The sequence below is a fragment of the Mesoplodon densirostris genome, chromosome 19 (assembly GCF_025265405.1).
Source record: "Mesoplodon densirostris isolate mMesDen1 chromosome 19, mMesDen1 primary haplotype, whole genome shotgun sequence".
Lineage (NCBI taxonomy): Eukaryota > Metazoa > Chordata > Mammalia > Artiodactyla > Ziphiidae > Mesoplodon > Mesoplodon densirostris.
Window position 1 is genome coordinate 35,601,368 of NC_082679.1, and position 22,866 is coordinate 35,624,233.

General features: G+C 46.2%; 1 protein-coding gene across 1 annotated transcript in view; it reads left to right on the forward strand.

Annotated features, from left to right (window-relative positions):
• The window catches only part of FTO (FTO alpha-ketoglutarate dependent dioxygenase), a 378,421-nt gene extending 357,608 nt beyond the window's left edge, over positions 1-20,813 (forward strand). Inside the window, exon 9 of the mRNA XM_060084496.1 lies at positions 18,466-20,813. Coding sequence (XP_059940479.1) covers positions 18,466-18,619 — 154 coding nt within the window. The 3' untranslated portion in view covers positions 18,620-20,813. The remainder of the gene's footprint in view (positions 1-18,465) is intronic.
• Positions 20,814-22,866: the final 2,053 nt, after the last annotated feature.

Below are 22,866 nucleotides of genomic sequence, written 5' to 3' on the forward strand. Positions count from 1 at the left end.
TACATTATATAGTTTTTACCACAATAAAAAAAGTGAATGGAACCAGGTATAGAATTTAAGCATATCATCTAATGTTCCAAAGGTATCCAATTAAGGAACTAAAAATACAGAAAAACACTATTTGCTACATAACAGATCACCCCAAAACATAGCAGCTTAAATCAACCACAGTTATTATTTCTCATATAAGTCTCTGTTCTTCTGTGGGTTGACTCATCTGGATAGAAGGTTCTTCTCCTGGCGTCACTGAGGGTCTTACCTGGGACTGCAGTCAGACAGCAGCTGGAGCAGAAAGGCCGGGCTCAGCTGGGGACTCTGGGATCTCTGGGCCTCCATCTCTTGACGTGGCCTTTCCGTGTGGTCTCTCCTGCAGGATGCCCAGACTTCTTGCAGTGAGGCTCAAGATTCCCAAGAGCACAAAAGCAGAAGCTGCCAGGCTTTTTAAAGGAACTGTTCTAATGTCACCCGTGCTGCAATCTATTGTTTAAGTCAGAGGACAGGGAGGGCCAGCTGAGCCTCAGTATATGGGTGAATCCTGGAGGCGTGGTCCGTTGGGGCCATGTTTGGAGGCTAGTTACGACAAACACCATTCACACGTGCACAGAATAAGGAGAGTCCAGTCTTCATGTCACACTGCAGGAAGCCAATGGATAATACCTGAAGTTGGAAAATCAAGGAATAGGAGTGTGTGCCTATTAGTGAGAGACAACAGAAGGTAACCACCATTGGAAACAAATCAAGGGGTGGGATGAACTAGAGTGGGGGACTCTTACTTTTTCACTGTATAAACCCTTCTGTATCATTAGGTTTAAGACTGTGAGTGTGCACTGTTTCAATAACATGGTAGGGTAGTGGTTGAGAGTATGACTCTGGGACCAGACCGCCTGGGCTCATATCTTGGCCACATCACTCACAATCTCTGTGACCTTGGGCAAATTGTATTACCACTCAGTTCCTCACTGTTCCCATCTGTGAGATGGGGATAAAAATCATAACCTCATAGGGTGATGAGGATAAAGCACTTAGAATGCCATCTAGCAAAATGTAGATCCTCAAATAATGTTAGCTGTTAACAATTATAACATTAAAAAAGAAAAGAACAAGCAAACCCACAGTTGAAGTAGGCATCCCGAGATTCTAGTCTCCTAACTCTGCCACAAATGAGTTGAGCAAGTCTGTTAACCTCACCTTAAAACTGAGAGGGTATAAGCTAAGATGAGCTCCTAAGAACAGACGTTCTGTCAAAGCTGAAGTCTAGAAGAGCTAGCCATGACTGTCAAAAATTACCTCGCTGCAGTGGTTGAGAGTCCACCTGACTATGCGGGGGATGCGGGTTCATGCCCCGGTCCGGGAGGATCCCACATGCCGCGGAGTGGCTGGGCCCGTGAGCCATGGCCGCTGAGCCTGCGCGTCCGGAGCCTGTGCTCCGCAACGGGAGAGGCCACAACAGTGAGAGGCCCGTGTACCGCAAAAAAAAAAAAAAAAAAAAAAAATTACCTCGCTGAAAAATGAGAGTCCCCTCCCTTTTAGGAGAGAGCTTCAGATTCTTTACAGCTGAACCTGTTCCTTTATCCTCATACTATACCCACTATGGAGGCATAATTCACAGCCTTACTTGCTGCCTGTCCAAGGACCTTCTCCTGGGAAAGAACTTTATAAATCATTTTAAGTTAGTGGCCATAACTCCCAGGTGCTTACATGAGACCAAGTGGAAAAGGACATTAACTTGGAACTAATTAAATCGCTGCTGGTCTGTATTTGCTGTCCTCCTGAACGAATCTCTCCCAGAAGGCTGGTCCTGTGGTCAGCCCTGGGTGAGATTGTAAAGAAGGTAAAATCGGGCTCCCGAGGAACACCCCCCCCTTCCTCTCACCCCAGGGAAGTCAGAGCTCATGTGTTTCTCTGCCCTATCAGGAAGCAGCATGATCTCTCTGAGAGGTGACTTAAAATAGTCTCCTCCTTAGAAGCAGTTGCATTTTATTTTATTTATTTATTTATTTATTTTTTGCGGTACGCGGCCCTCTCACTGTTGTGGCCTCTCCCGTTGCGGAGCACAGGCTCTGGACGTGCAGGCTCAGCTGCCATGGCTCACGGGCCCAGCCGCTCCGCGGCATGTGGGATCTTCCCGGACCGGGGCACGAACCCGCGTCCCCTGTATCGGCAGGCGGACTCTCAACCACTGCGCCACCAGGGAAGCCCAAGCAGTTGCATTTTAAAATGCCTTTCCTTCTTTTCCCCATACAATTGGGGGGGGAAAAAGAAATGAATGAATGGTACACTTTCTGGCATGTGCTGGAGGCCAGAGCAAGAATTGTTTTCGGAGGGAAGGCTATCCTGGAACCTGTCCCTCGTACCACGTGGGCAGGTCACCTGCCGATGATGGCACTTCCACACACGACCCTGGCCCTGTAACTTACAGGTGGGTGCCTTTGGGCACTAGGACCTGGGCAAGTCCATCTCCAGCTAGAAAGAGCAATTTAAATTAGGAACAGCAAGTTCCTTCCCATCTCACTGGAGCTCCCCTATCAGCTAGGGCTGCGGAGAAAGCATAATGGCCCCTCAGTCTGTGCCAACTCCCAGGTGGTCTTGACTGCAAGACCGTTCTTGCAGAAAGTGTAAATTCTAACTTAGCAGTCGGCTGCGAAGCCTGGCTCCCTAGCAGGCCAGGCATGGGGACAGGAGGTGACAGCCGCTAATCAGGTCCTTGCTGTGCCGTCCTGACTCACCGCCGAGCCCTGGCCTGTTCCTAGCTGACCCCACTCCTGTCATGCTCAGCAAGAAGCTCAACTTCTCCATTAATCAGCCTGTTCGCAGGAGCCGGAAAGGTGACTCGTAACAGGCCTCCCGTTCCCAGCCTCCTCTATAATGACATTCTGCACAAGCAGAGTCATTCTTTGATTCCCTCTGACCTTCTGGATTTTGGCAAATGAGAAGGTGCCTGGGATCCGCGGTGAGGGCCTAAGGGTGTCTTTCCTGCAAAGAGACACTTTCCTCTTCCACCCCCACCGCCTCCCCCATCTCTCACGGGCACGAGCCAAGGACTTGGCCTCACTCATTTTCCCTGTTGGAAAAAGCCTTCTTCCCAGAGCCAGGGGGCTTTGGGATGAGGTGGCCGGCACTGGTCCACACATGAGTATTTACCAGAGGTGACTCCGGGGGTCTGTGGCTGCCTCGCCTTGACAGATGAGAAAATGCTGCCTAAGTGCCCTTGCCAAGGTCACCCCACAAGCGATCACTGGTGCTGGGAGAATGCGCTCACCCCAGACAGTGAGGGAGCTACAGGCGCAAGCTGTCAGAGCCCTGGAGTGGGAGACTGTACCAGCCCGTGGAAGACCAGAGCATACAAGACTGTAAAGTAATAAATAGATGATGGCCGGTCTCTCTGCCTTGCTTGCTCCTCGGAGATGCCCGGGTGGGAACGTGGTGGCTGTGATGATTAATGAATCAACCCACCCAGTTAACCTGCAGTTTGGAAGCCACGTGCAGCCCTAAGGCAGTCTCTGGGCTACTCATCCTTCCTCTCCAAGGCACCAATGGGCTTTGGTCTGCTGCTGGCGACGCCGGCAGCCCAGCAGAAACTTCAGTTGGAGGATTTCAGAATTTGGTCCGCTTTCCATTGAAGTGCAATTTTTTAAAAAGTCCTTTCAAATCCAGTCATTTTAGAAGCAACCCCTGCGCTGACTCAGAGGTCTGCTCAGTCTTCCGTGGCTCTCAGCATCTAGGATTACGCCTTCCTCCTCAGCCTCAATCCACGGCCCCCAGAAGTAAATGAACAGCCTAAATTGGATGTGAGTTGCGTTCTGAAGATACCCATCAGGTGAACTTAGGAGTACGGGGAGGCTTGGGCGGTACTGCTTCTTTTCTCTTGCAGCACAAAGGGGAACAAAGCGTCCAAGCTGTGGGGATGGTCAGGCTCAGCGCTGCCCACTCCCTCTCAGCCGGCTTTGGGTCGGGGGTGGGGGTGTGCTCAGGCCAGGGAAGGGTCTTAAGGAGGGTATTTTGCTTCATCCACAGAACACCACGAGTAGGTAGAGCGTAGACGTTTACTCTCGTGAAATGACCCAGTTCCTAAAGGAACTGGGAGAGGTTTTCTGCAAACTATGGGACTAGATCCTGTCACTTCCCTGTTTAAAGCCCCCAGTGCTTTCCCATCTCGCTGAGAATAAAATCAGTCTGTACAGTGGCTTCCAAGACCCTGGTCCTCTCTGACCCCACCTCCTTCCTCCCTTGGTCGCCCTGCTTCAGCTACAGTGGCCTTCTTGCTGTCCCTTGATCAAGCCTGACTCATTGGCACCTAAAATCCTCTTCCCCCGATAAATGCCTACTGCTTCCACTCCAGCCACAGCCCTTCCTCCCCACCCGCATTCGCTCACTTACTCATTTCCTGTTTGATTTGCTCCAGAACATTGATCCCTAGAAGACATTACCTTAATGTCTATTTGCTTACATTGTGTGGCAGAGAATACTAGTTTCTCATCCTGCCCTCATCCTTTCCTTCTTCCTGAGTATAGAATCCCAGTTTTAATGGAGGAGAGAAGAGGGTAGCACATCCAGTTAAAAACCTACAGGGACTTACTTCCCTGGCAGTCCAGTGGTTAAGACTTTGCATTTCCACTGCAGGGGGCATGGGTTCAACCCCTGGTCGGAGAACTAAGATCCCACATGCTGTGCAGCCAAAAATAAACAAAACTGTAAAAAAAAAAAAAAAAAAAAACCCAACAAACAAAAAAACCCCTACACCTCGCAGCCTCTTTTGCAGCCCAGGGACTGAGTTCTAGTCAGTGACACGGAGGTGGAGGTTGGTTGGCTGTCTTCCTTAGAAAGAGGAGGTAAGGGCATGTTTTACCCCTCTCTCCTTTCTCCCGCTCCTGCCTGGGAAAATGGTGGCTAGAACACCTGGACCATAAGGTGACCTCAAGGATGGCAGCCATGAGCTAAGGATGGCGAAACAAAAAAATAGATGCAGCAGCCTGGGTCCTGGATGTCTCAGGTGTACAGCAAAGTGATTCAGTTATACACATATATATGTACATATCTTTTTTTTTTTTTTTTTTTTTTTTGGCTGTGTTGGGTCTTCGTTGCTGCACACCGGCTTTCTCTAGTTGGAGTGAGCGGAGGCTACTCTTCCTTGCGTTGCGCAGGCTTCTCACTGCAGTGGCTTCTCCTGTTGCGGAGCACAGGCTCTAGGTGCATGGGCTTCAGTAGTTGCAGTGCATGGGCTCAATAGCTGTGGCTTGCGGGCTCTAGAGCGCCAGCTCAGTAGTCGTGGTACACGGGCTTAGTTGCTCCACAGCATGTGGGATCTTCCCGGACCAGGGCTCGAACCCGTGTCCCCTGCATTGGCAGGTGGATTCTTAACCACTGCACCACCAGGGAAGTCCCTATATATTTTTAAAATTCTTTTCCATTATAGTTTATTGAGTTTTCCTCCTTCTTGATCACTGAACCCAGCAGCATAGATATTTATGTGGGTAAAAGCAATTTTAATTTCTAAATGTTAGCTGCAGAAACAGCATCATTCAGTTCCTAGGGGTATAAAGTGCAGATTTGCTTTGGCTTTAAGACGAGGAAGTTTCTGACATCTTGGGAGTTCAGCGACCTTGTTAGCATAGCAATCCTGATGCTACAGTTGCTTTGACTTCTTGCCCTTCTACCGAAGAGCTACACTAAAATATAGTTTTATTCATATCATAAAACATCCATAGGCAGATGGAGCCATTTATTATCTCTAATCTTGAAATGGCAGCTTAGAGAATCCAAGGATTCTTGGGCTAGGGTGGAATAGTGCCCAGAGGGGTCCATGATACACATACGTTATCTTAAGGGGATAAGAACTTGCCTGCAAAAATACTTTTTGGATCAGAGTAACAGTGACTGGTAGTACTTCCAATTCTACCAATAGAGGAAGTGCAGTTTTGTAGAAAAATGCTGAACTAGCAAATGACCTAAGTTTTAGTCCCAGCTACGTGTCTTAGCAGCCATGTGACCTGGAGCAAGGCCTCCACATCCTAATCTCCCCAACTGGGACAGCACCTTTATTTCCTACCCTAGTAGTGAGGGTCATATGAGATAAGGTATGTGAAGGTAAACCATAATATTTATATGTAAAATCCCAGTTTTTTAAAGATGGGAAGAACCTCAGGGGTTGTCTAACCCAACCTTTCATTTTACAGACCTGAGTACTGATGGCCAGAAAGTCAAGATTTTGCCCAAGGTCACAGGATAGGGTAGTGGTGGAGCTGGGTCTTGAATTCCCAGACCAATTTTCTTCCTACCATACCATCCTCTTTGTCCATGGATGAGATAATGTTATTATTTCTCCTTTGGTTGTGCCTTGTGCATTTACTGTCGTTATCATAAAATTGGTGATACTGCAGATGGATTAGTCCTGCCTTAAGGAAGTACAGTTGGAAGTTCAGATGCAAGTTGCTTTTAGTCATCTGTGCATCGCACCGTATTTACTATGGCTTCAGTGGGGCAGACTCTAGGCTTGGAGGATATAGCAGTGAGTACATCAGAAATCCCTGCCTTCAGGGAGCTTATCTTACACACACACACACACACACACACACACACACACACACCCTTGATGGTATCAAGTGTTGTGGAGAAAAATGGGGCAGGGAAAGAAGTTGGGGAGTAGGGAGTGCTACCTTGGGTAGGTAGGAAGGGGTGATGCTGCTGTCTTAGGTAGGATAGTCAAGGAAGACCTTACTGATTAGATTATGTTTAAGTGGTGACCTGAAGTCATAGGGGAGCGAGCCACATGGATATCTTAGGGGAAGAGTGTTCAAGGCTGAAGAAACAGCAGGTATTCGAGCGCTCTGGAATACCTGAGAGTATTCTTTGCCTGTTCAAGGAAGAGCACATCAGCCAATACGACTAGAGCAAAGTGAGTAATGGGACAAGTGGAAGGAGAGGCCAGAGGATGGGGGGTGACCAGTGAGGGGGGAAGCCGTAGGTCATGAAGCGACTTGTGGACTATTGTAAGAATTTTGACTTGGACTCGGCTTTTAAACGGGTACAAAGCAGAAATTCTTCAGAAGACTGGGATGCCCTTGATCAGTTGACATTCTGTTTTGACCCACCATTTTCTCTCTAATTCCTCATTTGGACTGCCCCCCACCCCGTTGGTTCGCGGCTCCACCAAGTTTTCTACGTAAGTGCTCTTGACCTATTAGTAAATGTTCTTAAAGGAGAGAAAAGAAACAAAGGCCCAGTAGCTCCATGTTCTGTATAAGGTTAAACTAAACTTGGGAGATGCTTCTCGGCATCCCAAAACCAATTAAGCAGGTTACTTGGAAGTATTTCTAAAAACAGCAGCACAGTGGAAATAGACTGACAGGTGAGCAGATGGGAGGGCCATCAACTCAAATTTATTTCACAGCTTACAACTCAAATGAGCATTCCAAAGTCAGAACAGCTGGCCTTTTATTCTGTAAGCCACTGTCCTTTGCTTTGCTCACCTCTCAAGAGTAGGAATGGATTGTGCTCCAATGGAGGTTTGTCCATCGGTCTTTGACTTTGCAGGGGAAAATCCTTTGTAGAAAACAAGCTCTTGATGTAAATCAGATTTCTCTGTAATGTCTGCTTCTTTCATGGGTTATGAAGTTTCTGGATTCTGGAAATCGATGGCGTTGGCCTCTTAACTTTCATTTTCATAACTGTATTCATTACCTTTGTGACTACTGTTATCTGATTCTGAGTAAATGGAATTTAACCAAGTAATCAAAAAGCAAAACTCTTCAGGTTTGCAAGAAGAAACATTTTTTTAAATGTTATAGTGCATCTGAAAATCACAGCTGCCTTGAATTTCTGATTGTAAGTTATTCTGGAATCTTTCTGAAGTTTGAGACTGTCCCGTGCAAACTTTGCTTAAGTTTCAAGCAACAGGGAAGTCATGAAATTTGGAAAGGGTTATCTTTTGTCAATCATGGTCCTTTGTGGGGTACTGTGCTGACAGAGGATGGAGGAGAGACCGTATTCTATGGCTGAAAGGAGGGCTTGATACTACCCAGTGGGGATTTTGTTCCAATAATTGCATCAAATTGGACCTTCTGCCATGTTGCAGGTATAGCATTAATATTACTCATTAAGTCATATGCCTGTATGCTTCCCTCCCAATGGCAGAGGCACTGGCAGAATATATTTTCCTCCAAAGTGTTTGTTTTCATTGTTGCCCTTTAAAAATAATGAGTTCATTCTATTCCCTTGCAAGGAAAGTTACTCTAGACTGCTTTGAAATTGTATATCTTTTGTTGAGCACCTTTCTGCAGTGGTTCCATAGCTTTGTGTGCTGGGGAACCCAACCCGGCCTCTCTTAAAACTCCCAACCAAGCTGCCTCAGACTTGATTCATATAATCGTCCAGCCTATTTGACCTTTATATTGTTACCCTTGGCCAGGTAGAAGTCATGCAAGTTTCAGATGACCCTATCATGTGACCAGAGATCAAAGGTCAGCAGCTCCTAAATGTTCAGCTGTCAAGGTAGCCCATTCATCACTCTCATTATGTAACTGACAAGCTGACAAATGAACCTGGGGATAAAATTGTTCTCAACTCTTTACCTCCTGGATTTACACCCCCGTGTTGGGCCAAGCAGTCTCCAATGTTAAGTGGTTCCACGGGCCTGCTGGAGTCCCTGAAGTAGGGGGAGGGGCTCCAGGAGTACTGTTCTCTGTGCCAGACCTTGTGAAGTCACCAGTTACCTACTTAGGGAGCCAAGTTGCGGGTCTACAAGAACTGACCCTGAGCCTGGTGTCCTCTGAAATGGAGGTGAGTTTAATGTGAGTCCTCTGTGGACCCAAAGACACCCACGTGTCCCCCACCCACCCACCCACATACCACCTTCAGCATCTTTGTGGTCCTTTGTGGTAGGTGAAGATGGTGAATGTTTTCGCAAACTGGCTCAGTCTGAAGAGTCACGTGTGAAAATTCACATGGACAGGACCCTCCTCCCGGGAGTCTAGCTTGGGGCTAGGTGCCTTTGGAAAACTGTTTATAACCAGGACCCAAACTGATTCTCTTGATGTCTATATTTTGGAACAGTACAAAGAGCTTGAGATGAGGAATCAGACAGTTTTGCCAAATCCTGACTCTATCCTTTCTTTAGCTGTGAAATCTTGGACAAGCTATTTAATCTTCTGGACCTCCATTTTCCATTTGAGGACATACGTTTCATTAGAAGACTTATACAGTGCCCAACACTTAGTAGATATGATGGGCTATTTTTAATGTTTCTATCAGCATTATTACTATTCCTTTGGTCTGAGAGGAGATGTCATCAGGGAAGCATTGGCGTGAGATAGAATTTCTTTATAGTATCTCCCATAGCAACAAAAACCTCTGAAAAACTTAAAAGGGCAGAACGGTAAGGAGATGTGAGGATTACACAGTATAATTACGCAGGTTGGGAAGAAACCCTAAAGAAGGCAGCAGATAGTACAGTAGAAGGGAAAAAGACATGGCATCCCCCTGGACCCTGAAAGAAAGAACAGAGATGCCTATAAGCCATTCTGTTACCAAAAAGTATCCCTGATTTTTAGACCAGTTAGAGGTCTTGTGACCTTGTCTCTTCATCTCTTGACCCCTGGGAGGTACTATCTGAGCACCTTACCCCTCACCCCAGGGGCCTCTCTTCTCTGGTGGAGTCTTTGCCACAGGTCAGAGGAGCTCTTAGCAGTGATCTGGAGTGGGACAAAGCCCTGGTTCCATATGTTAGGAGGACAGGGAACCCTGGTCAAAGGAAATTTCTTCTTGGATCCCAAGTAGGAACTCTAAATGTTCATTTTCCTTAAACAAAACCAGACACCCTGCTATTCATGGCTACTGGGCTATATAATATATTAATATTATATTTCAGAGAAATTATAGGTAATATTGGTGTTGAGGAGAAGAATTAGGAGCGATGAGAACCATTATTTACATGGAAAAGGGTGAGTTCCAAACATGTGGAGAGGACAGTTATTTGCAGCAGCTGGGCTTGGCCTGGGCTATTCTCTGTGCTACTCCCTTCTCCTCCCAATGAGGGAAGAGTATAGGTTCACAGTAGGTACTCCATAAGCATGCTGTTTGATTGACTGAGATCTAGACAGCAGGGTTTATCCATACTGAACAGCACAATGATTTCTCGCAAAATGGCTGGTTATCCAGATGGCTGAATGGTATTATCCTGGTATTCAAAAGCATTTGGGGGATATTTGGCTTTTAGAGCATCTAAGCAAGCTCTTCTATCAGGCTTCTCCCTTCTTCCCTGAAATGTGAAGCCAAAAGTAGATTTTTAAATAACCAGAAGTTAAGTCGAGTCAAGCTTCTCAAGGGGTCATGGCTGAAAAAATACTACCTGCTAAAAAGGTATATTGACCCACCCCATCCCCCCCAAAAAAAAGCTGACCCATGGGCCAAAGTGTAGCTTTTCCTCACTCTGATGTGTGTTGACTTTACTGATCTGAGAACATTAACATGTGAGTCAGAGGCAAGAGGTTAAAAGCCTTTGAAAGAGAAAGTGAGAGTGTCCTTTGCTGGAACTCACTCAGGAGTTGGTTTTGCTTAGTGGTTCTGCTGTAGGTAAACTGAGTTATACAAATCAAACAAGCTGATTTCATACAAGCACCTTAGTCAAAGTAGACCATCGTGATTCGTATGACAGGGCAGCTCTTTCTTTGTCAAGTTGTCCACAGAGCCATGATGGCAGTAACACAAAGTCCAAGAAGACAAATTATAAATGCATTCACTCACTCTTCTCTTTTCAAAGCATTTAGAGTCTCAGGGGTAGATGATTATAAACAGGTCTGCATGCTCGCCTCACCTCTAAGACAGATTATTTGGAACAAAGCCTGGTGAGACCATGAAAAACAGTACAATGGAGTAGCCTCTTACTCAAAGTGAGATTTGAAATGTGGTGTTTAATGTAGACATCATGGAGAGTCAGAATTATTCATGGAATCCCTTAAATGGTACATAAAGTACTATTAGGGAGTTAGATCCCGTGTTATATGAAAAAATACTTCTCTCTTTTTTTAATAAATTTATTTATTTTTGGCTGCATTGTGTCTTCATTGCTGCATGCGGGTTTTCTCTAGTTGTGGCGAGCGGGAGCTACTCTTCGTTGTGGTGCATGGGCTTCTTGTTGCGGAGCACAGGCTCTAGGCGTGCAGGCTTCAGTAGTTGCAGCACATGGGCTCAGTAGTTGTGGCGCACAGGCTTAGTTGCTCCGTGGCATGTGGGATTTTCCCGGACCAGGGCTTGAACTCGTGTCCCCTGCATTGGCAGGCAGATTCTTAACCACTGTGCCACCAGGGAAGCCCCAATGCTTCTCTTTTAAACACTGGAATAACTCTGTGTGGCAAGATGCTGCGATTCTACTGGGCCCAGAGAAACTAAGAACGGAGAACATGCAGGTCCCACATTGGTCTCGAGCTCCCTCCAAAGCACAGAAGGCCGTTGAGTTTGTTGCCCCTTTACATCATTATTTCCCCCTTTTTTCATGCTGGTCCTGGCAGTTGCGTTTTCCAGGTTAAATGTAGATTTGATGTGATATCACATCAGGGTTTTCTACTTGAGTGAAGCCTCTTAAGCCTTGGTGCTGGTTTACACTGTGATGTGGCTGATACCCTAAAACAGCCTTCTGTTTGACATGAACCAGGATGACAGTCAACTCCTCACTGTAAGTGAAAATTCCAGGAAAAAACTCTGACTTGGAGAAGACTGGATATTTTCTGATGAAGCTGTGAGTCTAAATTGCTCTAGTCTTTTGGGACTTTCCTTGCGGTCCAGTGGTTAAGACTTCGCCTTCCAATGCAGGGAGTGTGGGTTCGATCCCTGGTCAGGGAACTAAGATCCCACATGCCTCGTGGCCAAAAAACCAAAACATAAAAAACAGAAGCAATATTGTAACAAATTCAATAAAGACTTTTAAAATGGTCCACATGAAAAAAAAATCTTAAAAAGAAAGTGTGATGTCTTTCACACTTATTTTTTTTTAATGTATTCTTTTTAAGGGCTATGTGATATTTCATTATCTGGATGCACATAGTTTATTCTTTTTTTTCACACTTATTTTTAAGCATTACAAGCCCCCGTCCAACGTTGCCTAATCTGCTGTGTTTTAAAAATAGAACTTGTGTCACATAGGAAAGGGCTACATTTGTGCAGTAGTCTACATATTTTAAAAGGCTTTTATATACACTATTTAATTTTTATCTTCACAAAGTCCAGTGAAGCAGGGAAACATGAACTTCGTGTAACAGTTGAGGAAACTAAGAGGTTGGGAGATTTTTCTCAGGGTCACTCCAGGAATACAGTTGACCCTTGAGTAAATTTGAACTAAGAAGGTCCCTTTATACATGGGTTTTTTTTCAATAAATATAGTCAGCCCTCTGTATCTGTGGATGCAGAACCCAAGGATACGGAGGGCCAACTGGAAGGGATTTGAGCATCCATGGATCTTGGTATGCAAGCAGGGGGTCCTGGAATGAGTCCCATGAAAATACTGGGGGATGACTGTATAATTCGAAGTAGTTTATGCTCTTAAAAGATGAAGATGTATCTTTTACTTCTATAGATGATAGATGCTTATGCTATGAGAACCTCAGAGTCATTAGAATGAAGAGGAAGTTTTGTCAGTCATTTGCTGTAATTATTGTCACAGGAACACGAAAAAAAAAAAAAGCATTTTGCTCCTTTCTTTCCCCGGAAATGGTTTGTAATCTCCTGAATATCTACGTTGGGCAAGAATAGCTAAGTAATCAGGGGATAGCACCTATTGTGGTCCAAATGGGAATCCATGAGAAAGATGGAATGTGGGGGAAGGGGCAGCCAGCCAGTTGTCCAGGGTCTGCGCAGCCCCACTCTCCCACCTGCCGTTGGATTAACCTGGGGTAAGGCAGCCCTCACGTCAAATGTGGTTCAGATACCTACCTCCCCATCTCTCTCAGGTTATTGTGAAAATTGAATAAATCAGTGCTGCATATTAAGATTCTTCGGGACGCTTAAACAATGTACAGAATGTGCTAATTTTAATCAGGAGTTACTCTCTTCTTTCACATTAAAGAATTCTCTCTTAGGAGTTCGGTTTTTTTTTTTTGGGGGGGGGTCTCCTCAATGGCCTGTGCTTGGTAACATTTCTCCATCAAGTTCTAGTTTTTTGTACTTTTTTTTTTTAACGCTTGTTTATCCCAGTGAATCTTTTAGCAGGAACCATTTCTCCCCAAATCTTTATCATTTCATCAAGAGTAATGGAACTGTTACCTGTCCTTCTTTATTTGTTGCAAAATTTAGGGACGAGGAGGAAGACCGTACATGTTTTCTTAAAATCAATGGCCAGCACATTACTGTAAAACCTATTGATTAAAAACACAAAGTATAATGTTAGTCATTTAGTCTGTGAAGTGATGCAATAAGGGAAGAAATTTATTCTCTGGCTCTTGCATTAACCTTTTATTGACTACTTGCATACCCATAATTAACACACACTTTAGCTAAAGTGGTTAATTTCAGCATGGCGACCAGTGTTCACTAATGTAGCTGCGGTCCTCATCCTCCAAATGTAAGTGTAGCCCTGGGGGAATCAGCAGGCAGTGGGGCCCCGCGTGAGTTACACCTGAGAGAGGAGAGGAGGGGAACCTCTGGACAGTCGGCTGACAGGCCAGCCAACGTGACACCTTTCGGCTGCTTCCTGTTACGTCACTAGGTCATTCAGGGAGAACCATTCCCAAGTAGCAAGGGTTTTGAGGGTAGCTATAGAGTCCTTTGAGTTGAAATAATGTGAATTTGGGAGGGAGGGAGATGAAGCATATATTATTTTCCATTGCTCCCCTTGCAATGCTGCATAAAAGGAACAGGGTTTTCTGAGTAGATCTGAGTTTATTTGTTCACCCTTTAGGATGAGAGTAGAGAGCACAAGGTTGAAAGGGGAAACTGTAACTTTCTTACTGTTTAGCTAAGTTTCTTACTGTTTGTCTGGGTTCAGAATGATCTGCTATCCTTGATAAGGAAATTTTTAGGGAAATTTTTTTAACTTTCTTTAGAAAGGTCATCCAGCTCTGGTCATTAAAACTGGCTTATTTTTGCGCAAAGGCCAGTGTGGATGACACCAGCGTGCTCTTGTCTTCTGGGTAGAAATTTGTCCCCAGTGGAAATATTATTGGAATCAAAAACAAAAGCCAGGGATTTCATGCTTTCAACTCAAATGATCTCTGCACACACTGTACTGTATCAGCAGCATCTCAGTTTGCAGAGAGGACTATCAACGTGCGCTTGGCAGGCAGGGCCATGGCAATGGATGCTGTAGAAGGCAGGAGGTCACTGAGGGGTGGGATGCATGGCCAGCATATCAGCCAGGACTCTTTGGGTTGCAAGTGACAGAAAAACCTAACTCAAACAATAACAAGCTCATGCAACTGAAAAAGTGTAAGCATACCTAGCTTCAGGTGAGACTCAATCCAGCTACTCAAACCATATCACCCAGGACCCAGCCCCTTGCTGCGTGGTAGCAAAATGGCTATGGTGGTTCCAGATTACGCATCCTAATAGTTCCCAGGCCAGGAGATAAGAAAGTCTTTTCCCTTAGTTCCCAGACCAGTCCTTTGATTTACTCTCTCAATCTTGCCCTGGAGTGGGTCACGTGCCTCCCCTAACCTACTCCCTGTGGCTGGGGGAATAGGTTGTGCTGATTAGATTAAACTAGTCAAGGCTCTCCCCTGGCTGTAGAGGTGGAGCCAATCTCACTCAAACCACGTGGCCAAGCACAGGGATGGGACGGATTCCCCACAGGAAACTTAGAGTCTTCTTTGTGGGAAACTTGGGAAAAGACACAAGACAGCCAGTGTCCACCACCGTCAGGACTCCTAAAACATTTCCTAAGAGAACTCAGGGCCCCTTGATTTTGTGAGAACTACAGAGTAGGCATGCTGAGAAACAATCCAACTTTACTTCCGAGAAATGCCAAGTCAATCTGAAACAACTGCCACTCAGACAGTCCAACGACAGCACCTTTTATGAATTCTGGGTCTTAGGAACAACTGCTAAGTCTTTCTAGATCTGAGCATCTTAGCCTGTCACTGGAGAGCTGTAGCAGCTTGAATACATAAGCCTCAGCGTCCTGGAAGGTCACATTGTGATAGGATTCAGCCACAGGCTCAATCTGATTCAAGCCAGAAAGAGCTGCTTCTGGATCTCCAGAGCTTCCCCCAGTCCAGAGGCCACCCAATCAGTTAGCTGAAGGGAGGGGACAGTGACAGGTACAATAGGCAGCCCTCTTGTTGGTGTCTCCCATTGTCACTGGTACTCGTAGTAGAAGTAATGATAGCAACAATAGTATTTAAGAATTATTGAGGGCTTACCATGTGCCAGGCACTGTGCTAAGTATTTCACATGTGTTAATCCATTTAACCTCCACAACAAGCCCATAAGTAATGTACTATCATCATCATCACCATCATCAGTATTCCCACATGACAAGTAAGAAACTGAGGCTTGGTGAGGTTAAGAAGCTTGCCCAAGATGTCACGCCCCAGGGAAGCAGCAGCTCCTGGTGTCCAGAGAACGTCTTTACCACTGTGCTTCCCCATCTTAGGAAATTAAGATGGGCTTCCCTGGTGGTGCAGTGGTTGAGAATCTGCCTGCTAATGCGGGGACGCGGGTTCGAGCCCCGGTCTGGGAGGACCCCACATGCCTCGGAGCAACTAAGCCCATGCGCCACAACTACTGAGCCTGCGCATCTGGAGCCTGTGCTCCGTAACAAGAGAGGCCGCGATAGTGAGAGGTTCGTGCACCGCGATGAAGAGTGGCCCCTGCTCGCCGCAACTGGAGAAAGCCCTCGCACAGAAACGAAGACCCAACACAGCAAAAATAAAAATAAGTTAATTAATAAACTCCTGCCCCCAACATCTTCTTAAAAAAAAAAAAAAAAGATGGAAGAGAGGCAGAATGAGTGAATTGAGCAGGAGAAATTGAAACCCAAAGGGAGATACGCCTTCAAGTCATTCTCAAGCCTTTTCTTTTTCAGTCCCATCATCCGGCATGATGTTGAATTGGACAATGTGCTCTGAGTTGGGGGCGACTGTGCTTCCTCGCAGGTGAATACATTACCTCAACAGCAAGCCCTCTGTGGGGCGCAGTCGTGACCATTGAGAAACTGACAAGGAGCACTGGGCATTAAAGGAAGTGTTTTAAAGTGATCTTGAAAGATCTGAATTAAGGCCCTGAAGAGACCAAACAAGGGGTTCTAGCTCTAGCCCAGAGGGAAGCAGTGGGTACGCACAGCTCCTAGCCTCTCAGGGCCGGCATGAGAAGGAGGTAGTACCCACACCAGCTGGTCCTTCCATGGGAAGAACAGTAGAAAATCAGAGCACTTCACCCAAAAGAAAACTGGGTGGGCTTGGGAAGCTTGTGCAATACAAGTGTGAGTGAACTTCTGCAGCAGGTGTTAACATTTTTAATACTTTCTCAAAATGAGGGGGCAAAACCCACTGCCAGGTGAAAAAGCATCTCTGTTGACTTTTGACAAACCTTCTGCTATTCGAGGTGGATCAACACTTATCACAGCCCTTTAATCTGCCAACCAGGGTAGTGTGTGCACAGATCATTTACCCGCCGTGAGATGGAAATGCTCAATTTGGAATAACTCTCCCTACCTGGTAAATTGAGCCTTACCCTCTGATTCTGAGGCAGAGAGAAAGAACAATTTAAAAAGCTTTGCAGAGTTCCTTTGTAATTAGTCGCAGCTTCCCTTGAATATGAATTTCCCCCAGCCCTTTCATGTGATTTAGAGACTGTCTCTAGAACTGCAGAGATGCACCCACTGCAGCGAGCGGCAACTTCTCGAACACCTATTATTATTAAGTAGTCTGCAGAACGTGCCTCTGTCCTTCAGTTCAGTGTGGGCTTATCAGTGCAAACAGTTTAATATTTATGCTAAGAGGATTGTCAAAAGTAGCTTCTGTTGCTTTAATTCTTGTTTTAAATAAATAATGAGAACATTTAAACACATTACTCTTCTTGGGGCCCTGAGGTCAGCTAATCTTATTATTTATGAAGTGATGTGCTACATAATAGTACTTAGTGCATGTTAACAGACGCTATTATCAGGGCCCGATGCGGAGAGCTGAAGATATATTGGAATGTTATGTGTAATGTACGATGGATTGAGTGCACAGGATGCCGGTATAGCAATTAACCACCCGAGAAAATAGGTGTAAAGTTGAAGTATGTTTTCCCGTGGGGATCCCCTCACCATTAATAATTCCCCAGAGGAGAAGATGTCCTTTAGTTAGGAGCCTGCTCGACCATCAGGCTTGGAAATAGGTCCAGGATGGTCCATTCTTTGATCTCTTCATCTTAGTTAGTCCTACATGGAAGACAGAGGATGGGTAGGACCCCTTTTTAATTGATTTAGAGAACAGTGCCAAGAAGGTCAGGTGGGGTGGGGAAGGACCATGCAACTCTCCCAGATGTACTCAGAGTATTTCTGAGTACATCTCAGAAATGCTCAAGAGTATTTCTCTTTGTTGCATGCAACGGTCACTGCCACATGCTCCAAGAGAGTAGAGAAATTGTTCGTTTCTTATTGCAATATGTGTTTTCTTCTGTCTGATCCTCACTTTTCAGATACACAAAGCCAAAGCCACTGAGTTTTCCCAGACCAATTTCCAATAAGCTGTGGTCTTTCGGCAAGGTAGATGCCTGCCAGGGTGCGATGATGTCGCCCCAACTTTTTTCCTACGAGGCTATAATTTAGTTGCGTATGATAATTAATTTCTCTACTATTGATGAATAATCCATTTAATAAAAACCGTGATTTAAGTGTTTTCCTTAGGGAGTCACTCTTGCTAGCCTCTTAATTTAATTTTGTGGAAGTTTTCTCCACCTATTCATCAGTGGAAATGATTATTAACCTCTATTTGCATATATCCTTATAAATCGGTCTCTCCTTGGAGTGCCTTTTTCTGAGCACAGCAGGCTGGGACACTTGTAAATCTCTGGGATCTCCAAAGTCAATCCCCGTCTGTAATATTGTTTAATCTATTCTTGGACGTTTTAATGCAGTAAATTCAATTTAATCTTTCCCAGTAATCTAGTAATACATGGAAATCCCACAAACATTTAAATCTGATAATGGCTTAATCACACACTTTAAATAACAGTTGAGATAATGAAAAAATAATTCACCATTTTAAAGGCAGAGTAACTGAATTTCCCCGATGATTGGCTTCTACAAAGCCATTAGAGGTAATACAGATCTGGGCATTGGAAAAAAAAGAAGTTCCAGTGCCATAAAGAACAATAATTCTCCCTTCTTATAAACACACCTGCTTTCTGCTGCCCAAACTCACCCTTGGTTATCATCACCACCATCATAGCGGATCGTCACTGGGGCATTTGGCAAAGTTGCCCCAAGTTGCCCATGAGTTTGGGTCTTCCAGGCATTTCCTCCCAGGGATAAACTGCCTATTCTTACTCTTTCAGGTGCCAGTCCCGAATTGCCCGAACTCTACCCGCGGATCAGAAGCCAGAATGCCGGCCGTATTGGGAAAAGGATGATCCTTCAATGCCTCTGCCGTTTGATCTCACAGATATCATTTCCGAACTCAGGGGTCTGCTTCTGGAAGCCAAACCCTAGAGAAAGAGCCCAAGTCTTAGGTGGAGGAGCAAAGGCTGTTTTTGACTTCTCTCCTCCAACCTTGTCATGGGCTTAGGCAAGGGGATTATGGGTAGACTGGGCCTTGGGATTGTAGACCCTGGGTCCCAGTTGGAAACAGCTAGGGGAATGGAGCCCATGAATATTAAAATGTTTAAAAGTGACACAGTGTTATAGTGATTTGGTATTAAACAAGAACCTCCAACCCCCAAAGCTATTCCCTGCTTGGATTTTTAATGTGAGCCATTCCACTCCCAAGGCCTGGGAAGCGACCAAGGTGAGCCTGGCCTGTGGCAAAACCTAACCTACTTTCCTCCTTCCCAAACCTTTGAGAGACTCTGCAGGGGATGACTCTCAGGTCATCTAGGGGAAGACCGAATTTAGAGACATTTAGCCCATTTTCTCACCACACCCTTTAGAGGCTATGCTGTTCGGTATGGTAGCCACTAGGTAGATGGAGCTCCTTAAATTTAAATTCCATTTTAATTGTAATTAAAAATTCAGTTCCTCAACAGTTGCACGAGCTACATTTCAAGTGCTTAGTAGCCGTGTGTGGCTAGTGACTGCTGTATTGGACACAGAACATTTTCATCATTGTAGAAAGCCCTCCCAGACAGCACTTCTATCAAAAGTTTGAGAGCAGGAAATTCTGTTTTCCCGTTCTCTGTAGCTGCTCTCCCCACAGGCGAAATAAATTAAAAGAGAAATGCCTCGTTGAAGAGTAGCCTCTTTTCCTTCTCTAGGACAGCCTGGGTTATGAGCCCTGTACTCTGCACATAAGAATGGAGCAGTGTTGAAGATTAAAATAAAGTTGACATCCTGTCTTTAGGAAGTTTCCCTGATCTAATGAAAGAGACAAAGTCCTATTTACGTGGCTTCCTGATTTTAGCCAGCATACTACATGTTGTTTTATAATTCCCCCATTCGCACATAATGATGGGTAGAATTGAGGCTTGAAGAAGAACCCTAGTGCCCATCCTGATGATGTTGGGGCACCAGAGAGACGATGAAGAGGTTAAGACTTGGGCTTTGGTTTTCGAGTGCCTGGATCTAAATGCCCAGTAGCTTGTGACTTTTGGTGTGTTACTGTGCCTTGGTTTTCTCATCTGTATAATGGGGATACTATAGGCACCAACTCATAAGGTGAAGATGAAATGAAATAACTTAGCTGCAGACTTAGAACAATTTCTGACACGTAGTTAAATACCCAGTAAATATTAGTATTATTATATGTCAGTAAGTGACCTGCTGTAGGCATTTTCCCCTCCCTTCCTCAATCTTGGTGCCAGTTTTGTCTTGTGATGCCCTGAACCCACTTCTCCCTTTTGTGCCTGGCTCCCGACCTTTGGTGACCCTAGAAATCATGAGAATAGTTAGCCCCTCTCCCCAGCCTGTGACCTTCTTTGTAGTTGTTTGCAGTGGTTGGAAAGCTGAGGAGCTTTTTTGCCCCTTGAGAGGTGCGCCGAGAACCAGGCTCTCTCCCGCCAGCAGAATCTGGCTAGTTCACATGGAGTCAACCCCAGGGAGTTCACGTCACACAAAGCAGGCGGGGTTTCCTCATCTTGAGACTCTTCGTAGACATTGGATGAATTCCCTGGTGTCTTTAAGCCTCAGTCTCCCCGTCAGTAAACGATGAAGCACTGCCTCTCAGGGTTGTGGGAGAGACTAAATGAAATCACGTAGGTAAGGAGTGCAGGGCACGCAGAAGTCACTGGCCGGGCAGCCTCGGGACCATGTAGCCTAGTGTTTTATTTCACACACACACCCCAGTGTCTGTTCCTTGTCATAGTTCACTAGGTGCCAATATTTAAAAATTGGGAGATTTCATGTAAAATTAAAATGTGTGCATCCTCTTCAGAATTCAGAACATCTGGCAGCCCTAGGCCTCCACCCTGGCATGGCAAAGAGCTAGGTAGCGCCCGCTCAGGCAGGGCGTGAACCTCTGTGGCCCCCGTTGCTCCCAATTACCATTTATTGTGAACCTGACTGGCGTGACGCCTTTGTGTCAGCACCCTCCAAAACTGCTTTCTTGCATCCCTAGAGCAGAAATGAATAATAACGTTGAGTGCTTACCCCAATATATGTGTATTACTATCGAGCTATATTTGTGGACTGCTTGTACTAATAGGTCATGTACATCATAAAACATGCATAAACAATAAAAATACTGAAAGAATGAGATAAGAAACCAAGAGAGGTCCTGCTGTTTTCTCCTTGCACACCAGTGGGTGGGCCTGCTTCCTTGGCCTGGGGGGCGCCCAGGTGGAGAGAGTCCTCGGAGTCCTGCAGGTGGGGGAGGCTCCAGGGGTTAGAGAAACCACTTCCAGGAGTGAATCCGAAAGGTGAGATCACATTTGCTCAGAAGAACTGGTGGCTTTCACTAAGCATGAGCTCATTGTGTTTAAGGGTTACATACACTCTCTGAGGAAGTTTCAGGTGGGTAGAAGGAGGAAGGGCAAGAGATGATTTTAAAAAAGGGGCGGCTTCCCTGGTGGCGCAGTGGTTGAGAGTCCGCCTGCCGATGCAGGGGACATGGGTTCATGCCCCGGTCTGGGAAGATCCCACATGCCGCGGAGCGGCTGGGCCCGTGAGCCATGGCCGCTAAGCCTGCGCGTCCGGAGCCTGTGCTCCGCAACGGGAGAGGCCACAACAGTGAGAGGCCTGCGTACCGCAAAAAAAAAAAAGGGGGGGGGGCGCTGCTGGGGATGCTGACAGCTCGGATCCTGCTCCTCCCCTGTGAACTAGTAAAGAACTTTCCCTGGGACACGGGCCATGTGTATGGTGGAGGAGAGGGAAGCTTTGCCCCTGGGACCACCTTGAGTCAGTGGTCCTCAGTCCCAGCTATCTTCAGAGAAGTAATCTGAGGAGGTAGATCCCTTTGCACTAAGATGCTACTGACTTCCCCTCCCACAAACCTTTCTTTTCTTTTTTTTTTTTTTTTTTTTTTGGCGGTACGCGGGCCTCTCACTGTTGTGGCCTCTCCCGTTGTGGAGCACAGGCTCCGGACGCGCAGGCTCAGCGGCCATGGCTCACGGGCCCAGCCGCTCCGTGGCATGTGGGATCTTCCCGGGCCGGGGCACGAACCCATGTCCCCTGCATCGGCAGGCGGATTCTCAACCACTGCGCCACCAGGGAAGCCCCCACAAACCTTTCTTGACCGCCTACCACAGCTCAGCAGCGTGGTGAGCCCTGGGCATCCAAGGACAGGTGCCTGCCTTCCAAGGGCTCCCGTGTACCTGCCCCCATGCCAGTGCTGGGGAATGTAGTGACCTGAAAGATATTTAACTCTGTAGTGGGGAGACAGGCAGTAAACCACCAAATAAGTAAGAAGATGGTTTCAGATCATTTTAAGTGCCAGAAAGGGAATCCAATGGGTGAGGGGACGGAGTGTAGCTGGGGACTGAGGAAGGGTGGCTTGGATTAGGAGGTCAGGGAATGAGGGTAAGGGGGGAAGAGCTTCCCAGGAAAGGGAACAGCGGAGGACGAAGGCCCGAGGCTGGAAGGTGCTTAGAGCGGGATGTTCAAGGAACAAAAAGGACCACTATGGCCGAAGTAGAGAAACGGGAGAGTGAGGGAGATGCAGCTGGAGAGGAGGAGGACCAGCCTTTGGGTTTGATGTCAAGCGCCGCAAGAAACGCCGAGGGCTCTATGGGGGAGGGGTGGGAATAACTTGACGTGAGATTCTTTTGCTTTTACATGATCGCTCTGGCTGCTGTCTGGGTTCCAAAGGGTCTCAGTCCAAAGGCACTGCTTTCTAACTGGGAATTTCCCACATCCTCGGGCCAGATCTTGAGATGGGGAAGATGTCCTGCCAGCCCCTCTGAGTGCATGAGGTGGTACCCCATCCTCCTTTTGCTTCACTCCAAGCAGCACCCACAGCTCTGCACCCACCCCACCTGCTTTCACGGGCAGCCTCAGCCCAGGGGAGTTCACTAGACAGAAGAGAGGGCGGGGTCATGGCATCGCTCGTGACACAGTTTTAGTAATAAGCTTCCAAATCCGTCACTAAACGAATCGAGGGATGCTAGAAGTGATATTGCATTGACCCTATTGAATGGACACTCCACATTCAGTAGGTTTTTTGTGTGTGTTTCGAGGGAAGGTATTTTTGAATGCAACTTTTTTTTTTTTTTCCCTGCTCTAGTTAAGGCTGATTTTACCACTGGGCAAATTGCATACATTTGGATCCATGCCACGCTAAATACTGTTTATTTTGGACATCTGTCAGA